Source organism: Mirounga angustirostris, unplaced genomic scaffold (genome assembly GCF_029215605.1).
Source record: "Mirounga angustirostris isolate CCGP_5_RB_7025 unplaced genomic scaffold, mMirAng1.0.hap1 SCAF_4, whole genome shotgun sequence".
Lineage (NCBI taxonomy): Eukaryota > Metazoa > Chordata > Mammalia > Carnivora > Phocidae > Mirounga > Mirounga angustirostris.
Window position 1 is genome coordinate 186142677 of NW_026991712.1, and position 12037 is coordinate 186154713.

General features: G+C 54.8%; 1 protein-coding gene across 3 annotated transcripts in view; it reads right to left on the minus strand.

Moving 5' to 3' along the window:
• Positions 1–12037, minus strand: part of KCNAB2 (potassium voltage-gated channel subfamily A regulatory beta subunit 2) — an 84993-nt gene that overhangs the window by 25428 nt on the left and 47528 nt on the right. For all 3 annotated transcript variants that reach the window (XM_045898838.2, XM_045898839.2, XM_045898836.3), the window contains one exon: positions 264–307. In XM_045898838.2, coding sequence (XP_045754794.1) covers positions 264–307 — 44 coding nt within the window. The remainder of the gene's footprint in view (positions 1–263; positions 308–12037) is intronic.

A 12037-nucleotide genomic window follows, 5' to 3' on the forward strand; every position in this document is an offset into this window, starting at 1 on the left:
CTATGAGGACTCAGTCTTGTAAGGAGAGAAGATGCTCTCCAGACACACCTGGGGCCAGGGTGCTTCTCTGATTTTCTGTTGTGAGGCAGGTGTCTGTGTGTGCACAGGGCCCCTGGGACTCCCCTCCCCTCCCCCATTCCTCTCCTGGTTGCCATCCCTCCAATCCTGCTTCCATCCCCTCACCCCCAGGGCTGGCCCCTTCAGCCCTCCCAAAGCCCCTGCCTCCTTGGGTGGCTCTGGACCAAGGGGGCCCCTATACTCACCAAGCCCCAGACAGGAGACCCGCAGTCCCGACTTGCCCAAGTTCCTGGAAAACAAACTTGGTGTGAGTTCTCAGTGATTAGGACAGGACCTGCCGGCCAGGCATGGCCCCCCCTGCCCAACTGTTCCCAAAGGCCAGCCCCAAGCTTGAACCCCCCACTCTAGTCAATGTATCTTTTGAGACTCTGAAGGCAAGGGGTCCTCTGGAGAGAGGCCTGTGGCTCACATGCCCCTAGGCATAAAGAGCCAACTGTCCGTTCCCCCTGCCTGCCATACCCACACCAGGGCACGGCTACGTGGCTGGGCCACACTGGTGAGCACGGCGGGGCCCGGAGAGCCACCTCGAAAGAGAGTAGTGGAATGGGCGGATGGCGGCCTTGTGGTACGGCCATCACGGGCCTGCTGAGGTACCTGCCAGATGAAGATCCCAAGGTCTATACATGAAGGGGCCACAGGTCATCACTAATGTCCTTAGGAGGTCATGGTGGGTGGCAGGGCTCTGCTGAGGACTGGGATGCCCGTCTGTCCTGGCCTGTTTGTCCTGGCACAGGCTGGCCGGGGGCCTGCAGGGGCAACCGCAGGCCGGATGGTCCTCAAGCATCATGTCTTCAATCTCCCACAGCTCTGTGGGTCAGGTGCCTTCCTTTTCCTGATATTCCCATTTTACATAAGAGTACATAAGGGACCGGGCGCCTGGGTGGCTCAGATGGTTGAGCGTCTGCCTTCGGCTCAGGTCATGGTCCCAGGGTCCTGGGATCGAGTCCCGCATCGGGCTCCCTGCTCCTTGGGAGCCTGCTTCTCCCTCTGTTTCTCTCTCTCTCTCTCTGTCTATCATGAATAAATAAATAAAATCTTAAAAAAAAAAAAAAAAGAGTACATGGGACCTGCCTGGGAGCAGAGAAGTCAGGATTCCACCTAGGCAGTCAGCTCTGCAAGCATGCACCCCACCACGATGGTGTGTCCCTTTCCCCATTCACGGGGGACACAGGACGTGAGCTGCTCACATGGTGAAGTGGCCCAGGGTAGGCTGGGAGTCCACTACCCTCGGAGGAACCCCGCTGCCGGCAACCCGGTCCTGGGACCACCCCGGGGTGCGACATCCTGCCAGGCAGTGGGAAGTCAGAGAGTTGTGACAGACTCAGAGGGTGAACCCCAGCCTCCTTCCCTGAGGGCTCCAGCTTTTCCCTGTGTCCTCATTTCTCTACCCAAACCTGGCTCCCTCGGACACTCTGAAGCCTCAGTTTCCTGGTTCCCAGACCCCAGGACCCTGCCCATATCACAGGCGGTCGTGGGGGGTGGGGTGGGGATATAACAAACTTGTAAACGGTTTGAGTCACCAAATTTAAAGTAGTTCTAGAATGTCCAGGTTTCTTCTCCAATTTCCCATTAAAACCGGCCCAGCTGCCAGCCCACTGTTCCTGCTGAGAGTGCTGGGCTTTTCCCTGCATAGGTTCAGAATAGCAACTGGTATCTGTCAGGGAGGGGAGCAGATCGAGTAGAGGCTCTGAAGCCTCTGAAGCCAGAGGCTCTCAAACCCTGGCTGTGTGCCCCCGGGCTGCCTCAGTGTGCCCCTCTGCAGAATGGGCTCACAGGGCTGGCCACAAGGATGAAACCAGATAACATGTGCCTGGGGCATCACAGAACACTGACTGACCCTGCCTTTTCCCTCACGTGAGAAGCCATGGACAAACCAAAGAGCTTTGAGAGTTACTGTGTTAAAAAACTGAAGTCTCCCCTGTTCTTCTCCCCTATAAATCAGTGAAGTAATCTGATGATGCCCTCAGCACGGCTCGTATGTTCTGACCCGGAGCAAATTTTGTGGTTGTCAGAAAGGAAGGTGTTATGTTATCACGTTGTAAATGCACATAATGCTATCGCATGTCCATAAGCCTCTGGGAAAATACTTAGAATATTCCTGATTTAGCTTCAGATTTGCTATGAGAGAGTTAAAATATAATATGTACAAAATTTAAGGGCTGAGTAGTCAAAGACATGACTTAAAGGTTTTCTTATGTCCTTCAAATCATGTTTGAATTGATGTTGCTTCTAAGCAGAAAGTTAATTTTTGTTTTGTTGTCTATACATAAACTGGAATTAAACAGTCATTTTTTTAAAAAAAGGAAGAAAGGCACACCTGCATCATCTATAGACCATGCATCGGGCCAGGCCTATTTAACAGTGCAGATAATTTTCCCCACGCTAGCTAGAAATGACCTGTGGCATTGCTTACAAGCAGTCTGGGAAGGAAGCAAAAGGGATGGAAGATTCTGATCAGTGGTTCTTAACTGTTTGGGGGTCACAGACCCTTTGAGAAACCGATAAAGGCTGTGGACCCCTTCCCTGGAAATGTGCAGGACATGAAAACCCTGAGAACCCTGTTTGCAATGCACGGGCGCTCACAGGGCCTCGGGCACCTGGTCTCGATAAATCCAGGTGCTGGAAGGGAGGCTGAGCTCCTGACTCTGCAAAACTAACTCCCACTTGTGACCACGGGGAGCAGTTTCCTGGCCAGGAAGTGGATGACTAAGTTTTAGGTATGTCCTCCTGAAGTTCCCTTTACCAGCGTGGAACCAGATGCCTGAACGTGCTGCGTGTTCAGGGGGGCGAGCGGCTTTAGCAAGAGACAGACGAGAGCCCAGAACACTGGGCAGAGCCCGCCTGGGTCTGTGGCTGTAAGGGGTGCCTGCCACCCCTTGTCCACCAGAATGGGCTGGGACCCAGGGCGTTCGGCTCTCCAGCTGCTTCTCCACCCACTGCCCACAGGAATAATTTAACGAAACTAGGACACCACGTGATGCTGTAATTACCCCGCTCAAGTTGTCTCCCCGATAAAATGACGGTATTAGGTCTGCCATCCACTGCCAGGCCTCGGGAGAAGGAATGAGAAGGGACAGGGTGTCTCCGGGCTAAAAGCTACATAAATACGGCTGTTCACGGGGGGTGGGGAGTGCCACAAATCTCTTCCTCGTCTGGACCAGGGGCTGGGGACACGTTGCCCCTTGAAACTCCCAAGACTCGAACATCGTTTCCGACAGATTTTTCTCCCCTAATTAAAAGTCGACATACTGATAAAAGAGTTGGCTAAATCCCTAAACCCAAATAATGTTAGTCTCCATTGATTTGCCTTATGTCTCTCCTGTGGTCTGGAAAAATGCTAATGAGGATTCATGGGTTTAACCTCTGCCGGAGGAGGGAACCGATCGCTCCGCGCCCCTTGATATTGCACCTCAGACTCGGGGGATTACAGGTCCTTTAAAAAGAGTCCGAGGCCTTTCAGTTCAGCCATGCGGGTGGAGGACAACACTTTGAGCCTGTGACAGACAGCAACGTGGCCTTAATGAGCTGGTGTGATGGATGTGGGAGCCAGGGTGTTTTCTGGTCAGCTGTTAAATTGGTGGGGTGATGACCTCTTGACAGGTCTGTCCCGCTCCCAGACTCCAGGCTCCCTATGGACAGGCCTGGGCTTCTAGGTCTTCATCCCCAGATTGTAGCTGACATCAGCAAGGTCTCAGGGGTGTTTGCTGGGTAAACGGGGGGTGAGAGGCCCTTGGGGCTGAATGCTGGCCCCTCCCCTGATTCACAGGGCTTGGCATCGTGCTTCCCCCATATTGAGGCCCTCTTTGGCCCTCCAGCAAGAATGTGGTACTCTGGCCACCCACTTTTAGTTCCCTTAACACCAAAGGGTGTGGCTGGAGGCTGCCTCCTGGCCAGCTTCCTAAGGAGGTGGTCAGAGTGGGGGGGTAAAGAGCAATCAAGCCCCCTATGGCCCCCATCTGCATCCTAGCTGTGGCCCTGGAACAGTCACGATGGAGCAGCCCTGTGGGGCAGGTACCTTCCTATAAGGCAGGTAGTCTGTGCTTACCAAGGGCACCCAGTGGTTGGGATTCTGGTTCCCACTTCAGCCTCTATGAAACTACACTTCCTGCAGGTGTATAAACCCTCCTTCCTCCCCCCACACTGTCGAGAAAAGTTCAGCAGGCCACATGTAAGGACAGATGGGGGTCCCCTAGTTAGGAAGTGCTGGGGCTGGGATCTGAACCCAGCTCCTCAGACTGCAAACCCCCTAGCCTAATAAGCATCTCCCCTTACCGTCTGTCTCACCCTCCCTGCCTCTTGCACAAACAAGTGCACAGATGTACGTGCAAATATAGGCACACGTGTGCCCATGGGCAGACCCACACGCACACACACACATGCACACACACGCACACACAGTAATCTCAAGCACCCAGGCTCTTCGAGATTTACTCCTGAAGGGATCATAGGATCTTCAGCAGGAAATCATGTTAATACCCGTATTTTCCATTTACATAGCACTTCACGTTTTTAGAAATGGTCTCACTTATATTAACTCCTTTAATGATCCCAGGACTGACTTAAAAGTAGCAGCAGGTAACAGGTATCTAACTCGAAATACATAGTGTGTTTACTCTTAGCTTTTAATCCCCACTTAATAAAAGATATAAGCCAGCAGGGCTTCTAGACTAGAGAAGTCCATTCTGGATTGTCCTCACTGAGCTTAGAGGGTGGGAACACAAGCTTTTCCTCCAGAGGCTCATAAAAGAATATCAAATGCCCCCAAGGACCCGGGTAAGGAGGGGATATGGGCAGAGAGGCAGAAGGACTTCAGAGTTATTCCAAAATTCATCTCCAGGAGGCACGGGACTCCACACGGTTCTTTCACGTGGGTCCCACCTCAGGCATTGGTTTGGGGGAGGTATGAGCTCTACATTTCGGTTGTCAGGAGTGATTCTCTCAATACTTCTCAAGTTGGCTGCACCACCAGCTAGAAACCCAGACACTGTGCTCAAATACAGGGAATCTGCAAAGCCCCTAGCCTAATGAGCATCTCCCCTTACTGTCTCCCCTTACCTAGAATCTTCTGTGGCTCTTTCTGAGCCTATGTGACTCTTTGGGTCCAACTGATACAGATTGTTTGTTGTAAAAACATCATTTCCCCATTCTAGAAAGGGCGAAGGGCTAAGAAAGGCCAGACCCCCAAGCCAGGTGCCCTACGACCCTGCCCCCAAAGGTCTTTTGTACAAAGCTTCGACACTCCTCTTCCACCTGGGTGCATCCGCCGAGCATCTGAGCAAGGCCCAGGGTGGAGCAAGGGATATGCAAGGAGCGGGAGGAAGGTCCCTGCCCCTGACACCCTCTCCACATACAAGCCATGGTGAGAGAGCCTGGAGCCAGGTGGTGGGCTGAGCCCAGGCAGAGGTACACAGGACAGCCGGGGCTAAGCCACCGGCAGGGAAGTCCAGATACTGCTCTGTGCCCTGCGGAGTGGTAGTCCCGCCCGTGGAGGAACCTGGGCCTGGGGTCTAGCTCAGGTCCGGCAGGGAAAATTAATTTCATCGCGTGGTTCACCCAATGGTCCCTGAATATCAAACCAACACCTGTCATGATGCCCTAACCGCAAAGACCACCCACAGGGCATCTTCTGGGGCCCTGTGTGCTCTGGGGAGGGCAAGGAGGGCAGGACGCCTGTGGCCAGTGTCGGGGGTGTTCCCAGAAAGAGAAAGGATCACAGGGTCCTCCGTGGGAGGCTTTGTTATTGTTACCGCCCCCCCGCCCCTGTCAAAGGAAACAAATGGGCAGAAGGAAGAGAAGCCCTCAGCACCTTCCCGCCCCCCTGCCCCGGCCTTCCTCTCAGCGGTGGTGAAGAAAGAAGCTTGGGGCTGACCCTGAGCCGCGATGGTATTTCTCACCCAGTCTACACAGTGCTAGGAGCCCCCCCACCCCGGCCCCCGCCCCAGCTTCTCAGTACGCCAAGTGCCCACAACTGACAACGGATTTGCAGATTTTCCTGGCTCTCTCTGACGGGGGTGATGGGGGGGCAGCCTTAAGCCCACGAAGCACCCCCGGGGCCCATACCTATATTCCATCCCAGGCTGTTTCACACTGTTGTCACCGGTGCACGGGAGGCTCTGCGTGGACAGGTGTCCCAGGCTCCGGGCCACCATGGCCACGGCGCGGAAGCGGCCACGGGAGCCCAGGCTGGGGCTGCTGGCCGCCGGACGGCCCAGCCGCTCCTCGGGGCCCCGGCCCTTGAGGCTGTGCTCTGAGCACACGAAGGACACCTGCATGCCGAGGCCGGGGGCCCCGCTCCTGGCTGCGTCCCCCTCCTTCCAGGCCTCTAGAAGCCTTCCTTCTCCCAGGTTAAGACCTTATCCCAGAAAGCCAGGAAGCTGCGAGGTGTTCCTTCAGGAGTGAGGATTTCCCAAAGCAACGACAGAAAAATCCTGCGCGGTGTCCGAGGGAAGGCGATCAAATGTCCAGAATCCAGCTAGGAAAGATCTCATCAGAGGGAACCCGGAAATCCAGGTGGGGAGGGGGGAGCCATTTCCTCTCCCCTCACATCTTTCTTGGCTCCGCAGGTCCTTCCCTTGCCCTCACCCTGGCCTGGCTCAGGCTGTCCGAGCCCCCAGCCGTGCCGGACGCGGCCCCCCGGTGACTGGCTGCCAGTTTACTCCTGACCTCCGCGTGACATCGCTGTCCTCCGAGGGAGAAGGGAGGGCGCCTCCCATCAGGGTGGCAGCCTGGGGGCTAAGCAGGCTGCTGCCGGGGGGGTTTCGGGGAGCAGCTGCTTTTCCAGGCTTCCCAGAGATCAACTCCCGGCTCTGCACACCACGGGCTGTTGGGGCTCCCACCAAGTAAATTAGGTGACCGGTGAGAAGTGCAGGAGGCATCTAGCGATTCATTATTAATGACACGGGATGCACAGCCGCCTGCCCTGGCAGATCCCCGGGAGGCCGGCCCTGGCTGCTCCAGGCTGACAGCCGGCACTCAGACAGGCAGGCGCTGAAGCCGGGAGGACTGCTGAGCTTGCAGGCAGCCGGCCGAGGCCAGCTCTAGCTGCTTGGGGTTCGCACCCAGAAAAGTGGGGCTTCCACTAGGGTTTGGTGCAGGGAGAAGCCAAATCTTCCGAAATGTGGAGAAAAGACTCCTCTGTCCAGATGATATAATGCAGATGACCTGAGCAGAGAGAGCTGGGGGTCGTGGACCAGAGACCTGAGAAGTTTTAGCACTCCACGGTCCTTAGCTCACAGCAGACTCTCAGTAAATACTTCTGGAATGAATGCGTGAATGAATGGATGAAGACAGACACCTCTCCGTTACCCCATCCTCCTTTCCCACACTCATGGGTTCAGGATGAAGGTGGGAGCGAGGCTCTCCTCCTGGAACAAAGCTCACGAGGTGTCCTCAAACCCCAGGAGATGCCCCTACTGCCCTGGCCAAACTGCTCTTTGGGTTCTTTCTTGCCATGCGGGAGGGGCAGTGAAAGAGAGGAAGAGAGCAGGTGGTTGAGGTCTTGTTCAGGCTCTGCTGCTAATTTGCTGTGTGATCACAGGCAGGGGGCTTGCCCTCTCTGGGCCTCCACTGACAAAATAAGGGGTGTGGTCTGAGAAGATGCTCTCTCCCCCAGCTTGGACCCCCAGGGCCCTTCCACACCAGCTGGCTGTCTACCCTCTGCTCTGACAGGACCCAGAGAAGAATCCACCCAAAGATGTTCATGACGAATGGTGCCTGAACTTGTTCTCAGCCCTGGCCCTGCCTTTTTGACACGGATGTTAAGAATGAAATCTTGTTCCTGTCCCGGCCTCCCTGCTCCTGAGCTGCACAGCCTAGGGCAAGTGACTTCCTCTCTGAGCCTCAGTGTTCTCTGTGTCCTATGTAGATGACAGAGCATGGTCAGATCACAAATGGTATGTACTCCCATGATCCTGAAGCATGAAGGATTTTTGGAGGTGGGATTCAGTACAGGCCTACTCTACCCCCATCTCTTCACCGGTAACTGTACCCCTTTTGTCCTCCCCAGGCCTGATGCAGCAGCAGGAGACACCCCCTGAGGATGATACCCAGACCCAGGGACAGAGCTGGGGCCTTTGCCAAGGCAGCCCTGGCGGGTCACAGATACCACCTTCAGAGGCCAGTAGGGGCCCCCTCAGGTCCCAGAGGTCCAGCTCTACCTTCTTCATTTACCTGCCCACATCAGCCACAGGCCTGCCTGGCCCTCCCTGACCCTCTTGAGTGGCAAGGGCTGGGAAGGTGGAAGGGCAGCCTGCAGGGTTGACCCTACTCAGCAGCTGAGCCCTTCCTCAAGTTGGGCCCTGGCCTTTAGGAAGCCCACAGGCCTGCCAAAGAGGCTGCAGAGGGCAAAGACTCTGCCTCCACTCCTTCCAGGGCTCATGAGCTAATGGTCTAGGGAAAAGCTGCTCAACTACCTGTACCTGAACCGGATGCCAGGGGAACTTGTTACAAATGCAGATTCCTGGGTCTCATGCTGACCGACTGAATCAGCAGCTCTGGGGCTGGGCCTGGGAAGTTGTGTTTTTATCAAGAGCTTCTAGTGGTGCTGTGCACCTGCTCTAGGGGATGTGGAAATCTCCTACTTCATTTTTCCTTATATATTTCATTTCTCTGTGCTCTGGCAAACTATCAGATCTGGCATCTTACTGTTCCTCAGGGGTCCCTCAGATGGTGTGCTTTAAGCAGCTCCAGGTTAAGTGACATTCACAAAGACTTAGTCACCATAGTGTGTCAAATATCATCTGCCTCACCATACAACCCAGCAATTCCACTCCTAGGTATGTGCCCAGAGAACCGAAAACATAGGCCCACACAAAAAACTTGAACACAAATGTCCATAGCAGCATTATTCATCATAACCCCAAAGTGGAAACAACCAAAATGTCCATCCGTTGATGAATGGATAAACAAAATGCGGTCCATCTATACAACAGAATGTTATTTAGCCATACGAAGGAATGAAGCACCAACACATGCTCCAACATGGATAAACCTTGAAAATGTTATGCTAAGTGAGACAAGCCAGTCACAAAAGGCCACATGTTCTATGATTCTGTTTACATGAAAAGTTCAAAATAGGCAAATCCACTCAGACAGTAAGTAGCTTCATGGTTATCAGGAGTTGCGGGGAGTGATAACTCATGTGGGTATAGGGTTCCTTTTTGGAGAGATTAAAATGTTCTAAAATTGTGGTGATTTTTGTTCAACTCTATGAACATACTAAAATCATTGAATTATACACTTTAAACATATGTATGGTATACGAATTATATTTCAATAAAGCTGTTGCCCCCCCCAAAAAAATGTCATCTGCTTCAAAAGCCTCTGGGCCTTATTCTTGCTGTTCCCTGTGGGAGCACCCTTCCTGTTTCTCTGCCTTGGAAATCCTCCTTACCCTCTGATATCACCTCAGAAACACACGCAGCCAGTCCCCCAAGCACCAGGAACCTGTCCCTTCTCCAGGTGCCACCAACTACGCTCTACCCAGCGATACACCAGCGTGCTAGGAGCCACTTGCTGGTTCCGCTTGGCAAGGAGCACCCCTTCCAGATGTTGGTAGGACTGAGCAGGTCCTGTGCTAGAACCCCAGCCCTCGCTCCATCCCACTGTAATGTATCATGGAAACGGTGGACGTGAATATTTGACCTCAGAACTCCCCGGGGAAGTCCAGGACAAAGAGATGCTGTTCTCAGCACAGAACTGTCATGGGGAGAAGATGGGCAGGTGGGTGTTTAAAAGCTGGCCAGAGTCCGTAACTTTTCACTTGCCTTAAAACAGGGGTCATGACTTGCAATACTCTTAGGAGGTCACAAGAATTAGACAAGAGTGGAAAAGCTGGAAGCTTAAACCCTTGACCAGAACTTGCCATGATGAAAGGTCATCTCGAAAGGGCCACTCCTTTGGAACGTGTTTAGGTGAGGAGGGTGAATTCTAGACCTGCACTGGTCGACTTGAAATGGGCTTTGAGCAGAAGCATCGAGTGTGGCTGGTGGATTTTGACACGGAACAGTTTTTTGGGGGGTTTTCTGACTCTCTAGTACCTGCTATTGTTAGAACAGCTAGTTCCTGCTATGACTCATTAGAGGCGTGGCCACCCCAATTAAAAGCTCTCCTCTCTGTCCACAGAATGCCACTACAGAGAGCTTCTTGGAAGAGAAGCTTCCGGCTCAGCCACCTGGGATCCAGCCTGTGTCCCACCTGCCCCGGGAGGGCAGGAGAGACAGGAAAGCTTCGCCCCAGCCAGGCCCGTTCCTCCAAGATGGGGACAGGCTCACAGTGGGAGGTGACGGGCACTCTCCCCATCATCCAGAGTGAGGCCCATGGAAGCCTCGAGGCCTGGAGTAGAAGTTCTAAAAATAACTTTTAAGAGCACAGACTGCAATATTCACTCAAGAGTGAGGATGAGGGGCGCCTGGGTGGCTCAGTTGGTTAAGCGCCTCACTCTTGGTTTCTGCTCAGGTCCTGATCTCACGGTCTGTGAAATCAAGCCCCGTATCAGGCTCCACGCTAAGTGTGGAGTCTGCTTAAGATTCTCGCTCCCTCTTCCTCTGCCCCTCCCGCTCATGCTCACTTGCTCTCTCAAATAAGATAGATAAGTCTTAAAAAAAAAAAAAGAGTGAGGTTGAGCAGTTGCATCCTGCAGAGGCCAGGGTGCCTCCCTGTACCAGCAAGGCTGCCCTGACGGTGCCGAATGGAGCATGTTTTGCACCCAAAGGTGACTTCCTGCCCCAGGAGAGGGGTGGGGTGGATGCTGATGAGTTGGGGGCTTCTCCAGTGGATGGGAGGTCCTGCTTCTGAAATTTCTAAGCAAAAGGTGCCAGACTGGTGGCCTTCCTGGAGGCGGTGTCGTCTGGTAGGTAAGAGCCGAAGACCCCCGGGGGCTTCCTTCCGGACCTCACACCCCAGTTACGTCCAGCGCTAACAGCCCTACAAGGGGAAAAAGGCTAACTGGTGCCAGTCAGCTCCTTTCACTTCTTAGCTGATGCCCGGGACAGAGCAGCTATGCTGTGTCCTGAGGAAGTGCTTCTGGCACCTGCAGGAGCACCTCTGAGACACCGGCTAACACTGAAACGGTGCTCCTGGTGCAGCTGAGTCCCACCACGTCCCGCCAGGTGGACGCTGTGCTGGTCCGCTCACACTCGAGGAAGCTGCGGCACAGAGAGGTCGAGCAGGGAGGCGGACGCTGGGTCCGCCCTCATCCACGGAGGCGGCAGGCTGGGAGGTGAGCAGTGTGTCGGGGCCCCTCCCATGGAGGAGCTCCTGCTCTCAGACTCTCGGGTTAAAGGGTGAGGGCTGGGGGTCCGTCCCGCGGGACTGCCTGGTGCTGCCTGTGGATTGGATCGGGCTGTGCCGACCCCTGCCTTTCCAGGTGGATGACGCAGAACCCACCCCCCTGGTCCCCATCCTTGCTCATCCTTACACACCTGTCCTGCCCACTCGTCCTTGGAGACACAGCTGTCCTGCCCACCCGTCCTTGGAGACACAACTGTCCTGCCCACCCATCCTCGGAGACACACCTGTCCTGCCCACTCGTCCTTGGAGACACAGCTGTCCTGCCCACCCGTCCTCGGAGGCTCAAGAAGAGCCTCTTGGGCGTGGGTCCCCCCAAATCTCAGGGTGGAGGCCTGGGGATCTGTACTGCTAACAGACATGCCCCCTGATTTCTGAGGCCAGGCTGACCGGGGAGACACCGGTTACAGAGAACCCAGTGGAGGTGTTCGGATTGCTGTGGCCCCTCCTGCTCCATGCGGGAGGGGGGCTGGTCTGCTGACACCCTGGTCCTGGTCAGCCCTCCACGGAGACCCACGAGACACCCCACGCCTGCTGTCCTCCCAGCCCCTGTTCGTGTCAGGGCAGCTTTTCCCGAATGACCAGCTGGTCTCGCCACCTCCCTCCCTGTTTCCCCCTCCCTCCCTGCCACACCTGCTCCTTGTCCACACGGACGGATGTGGGCTACACCTCC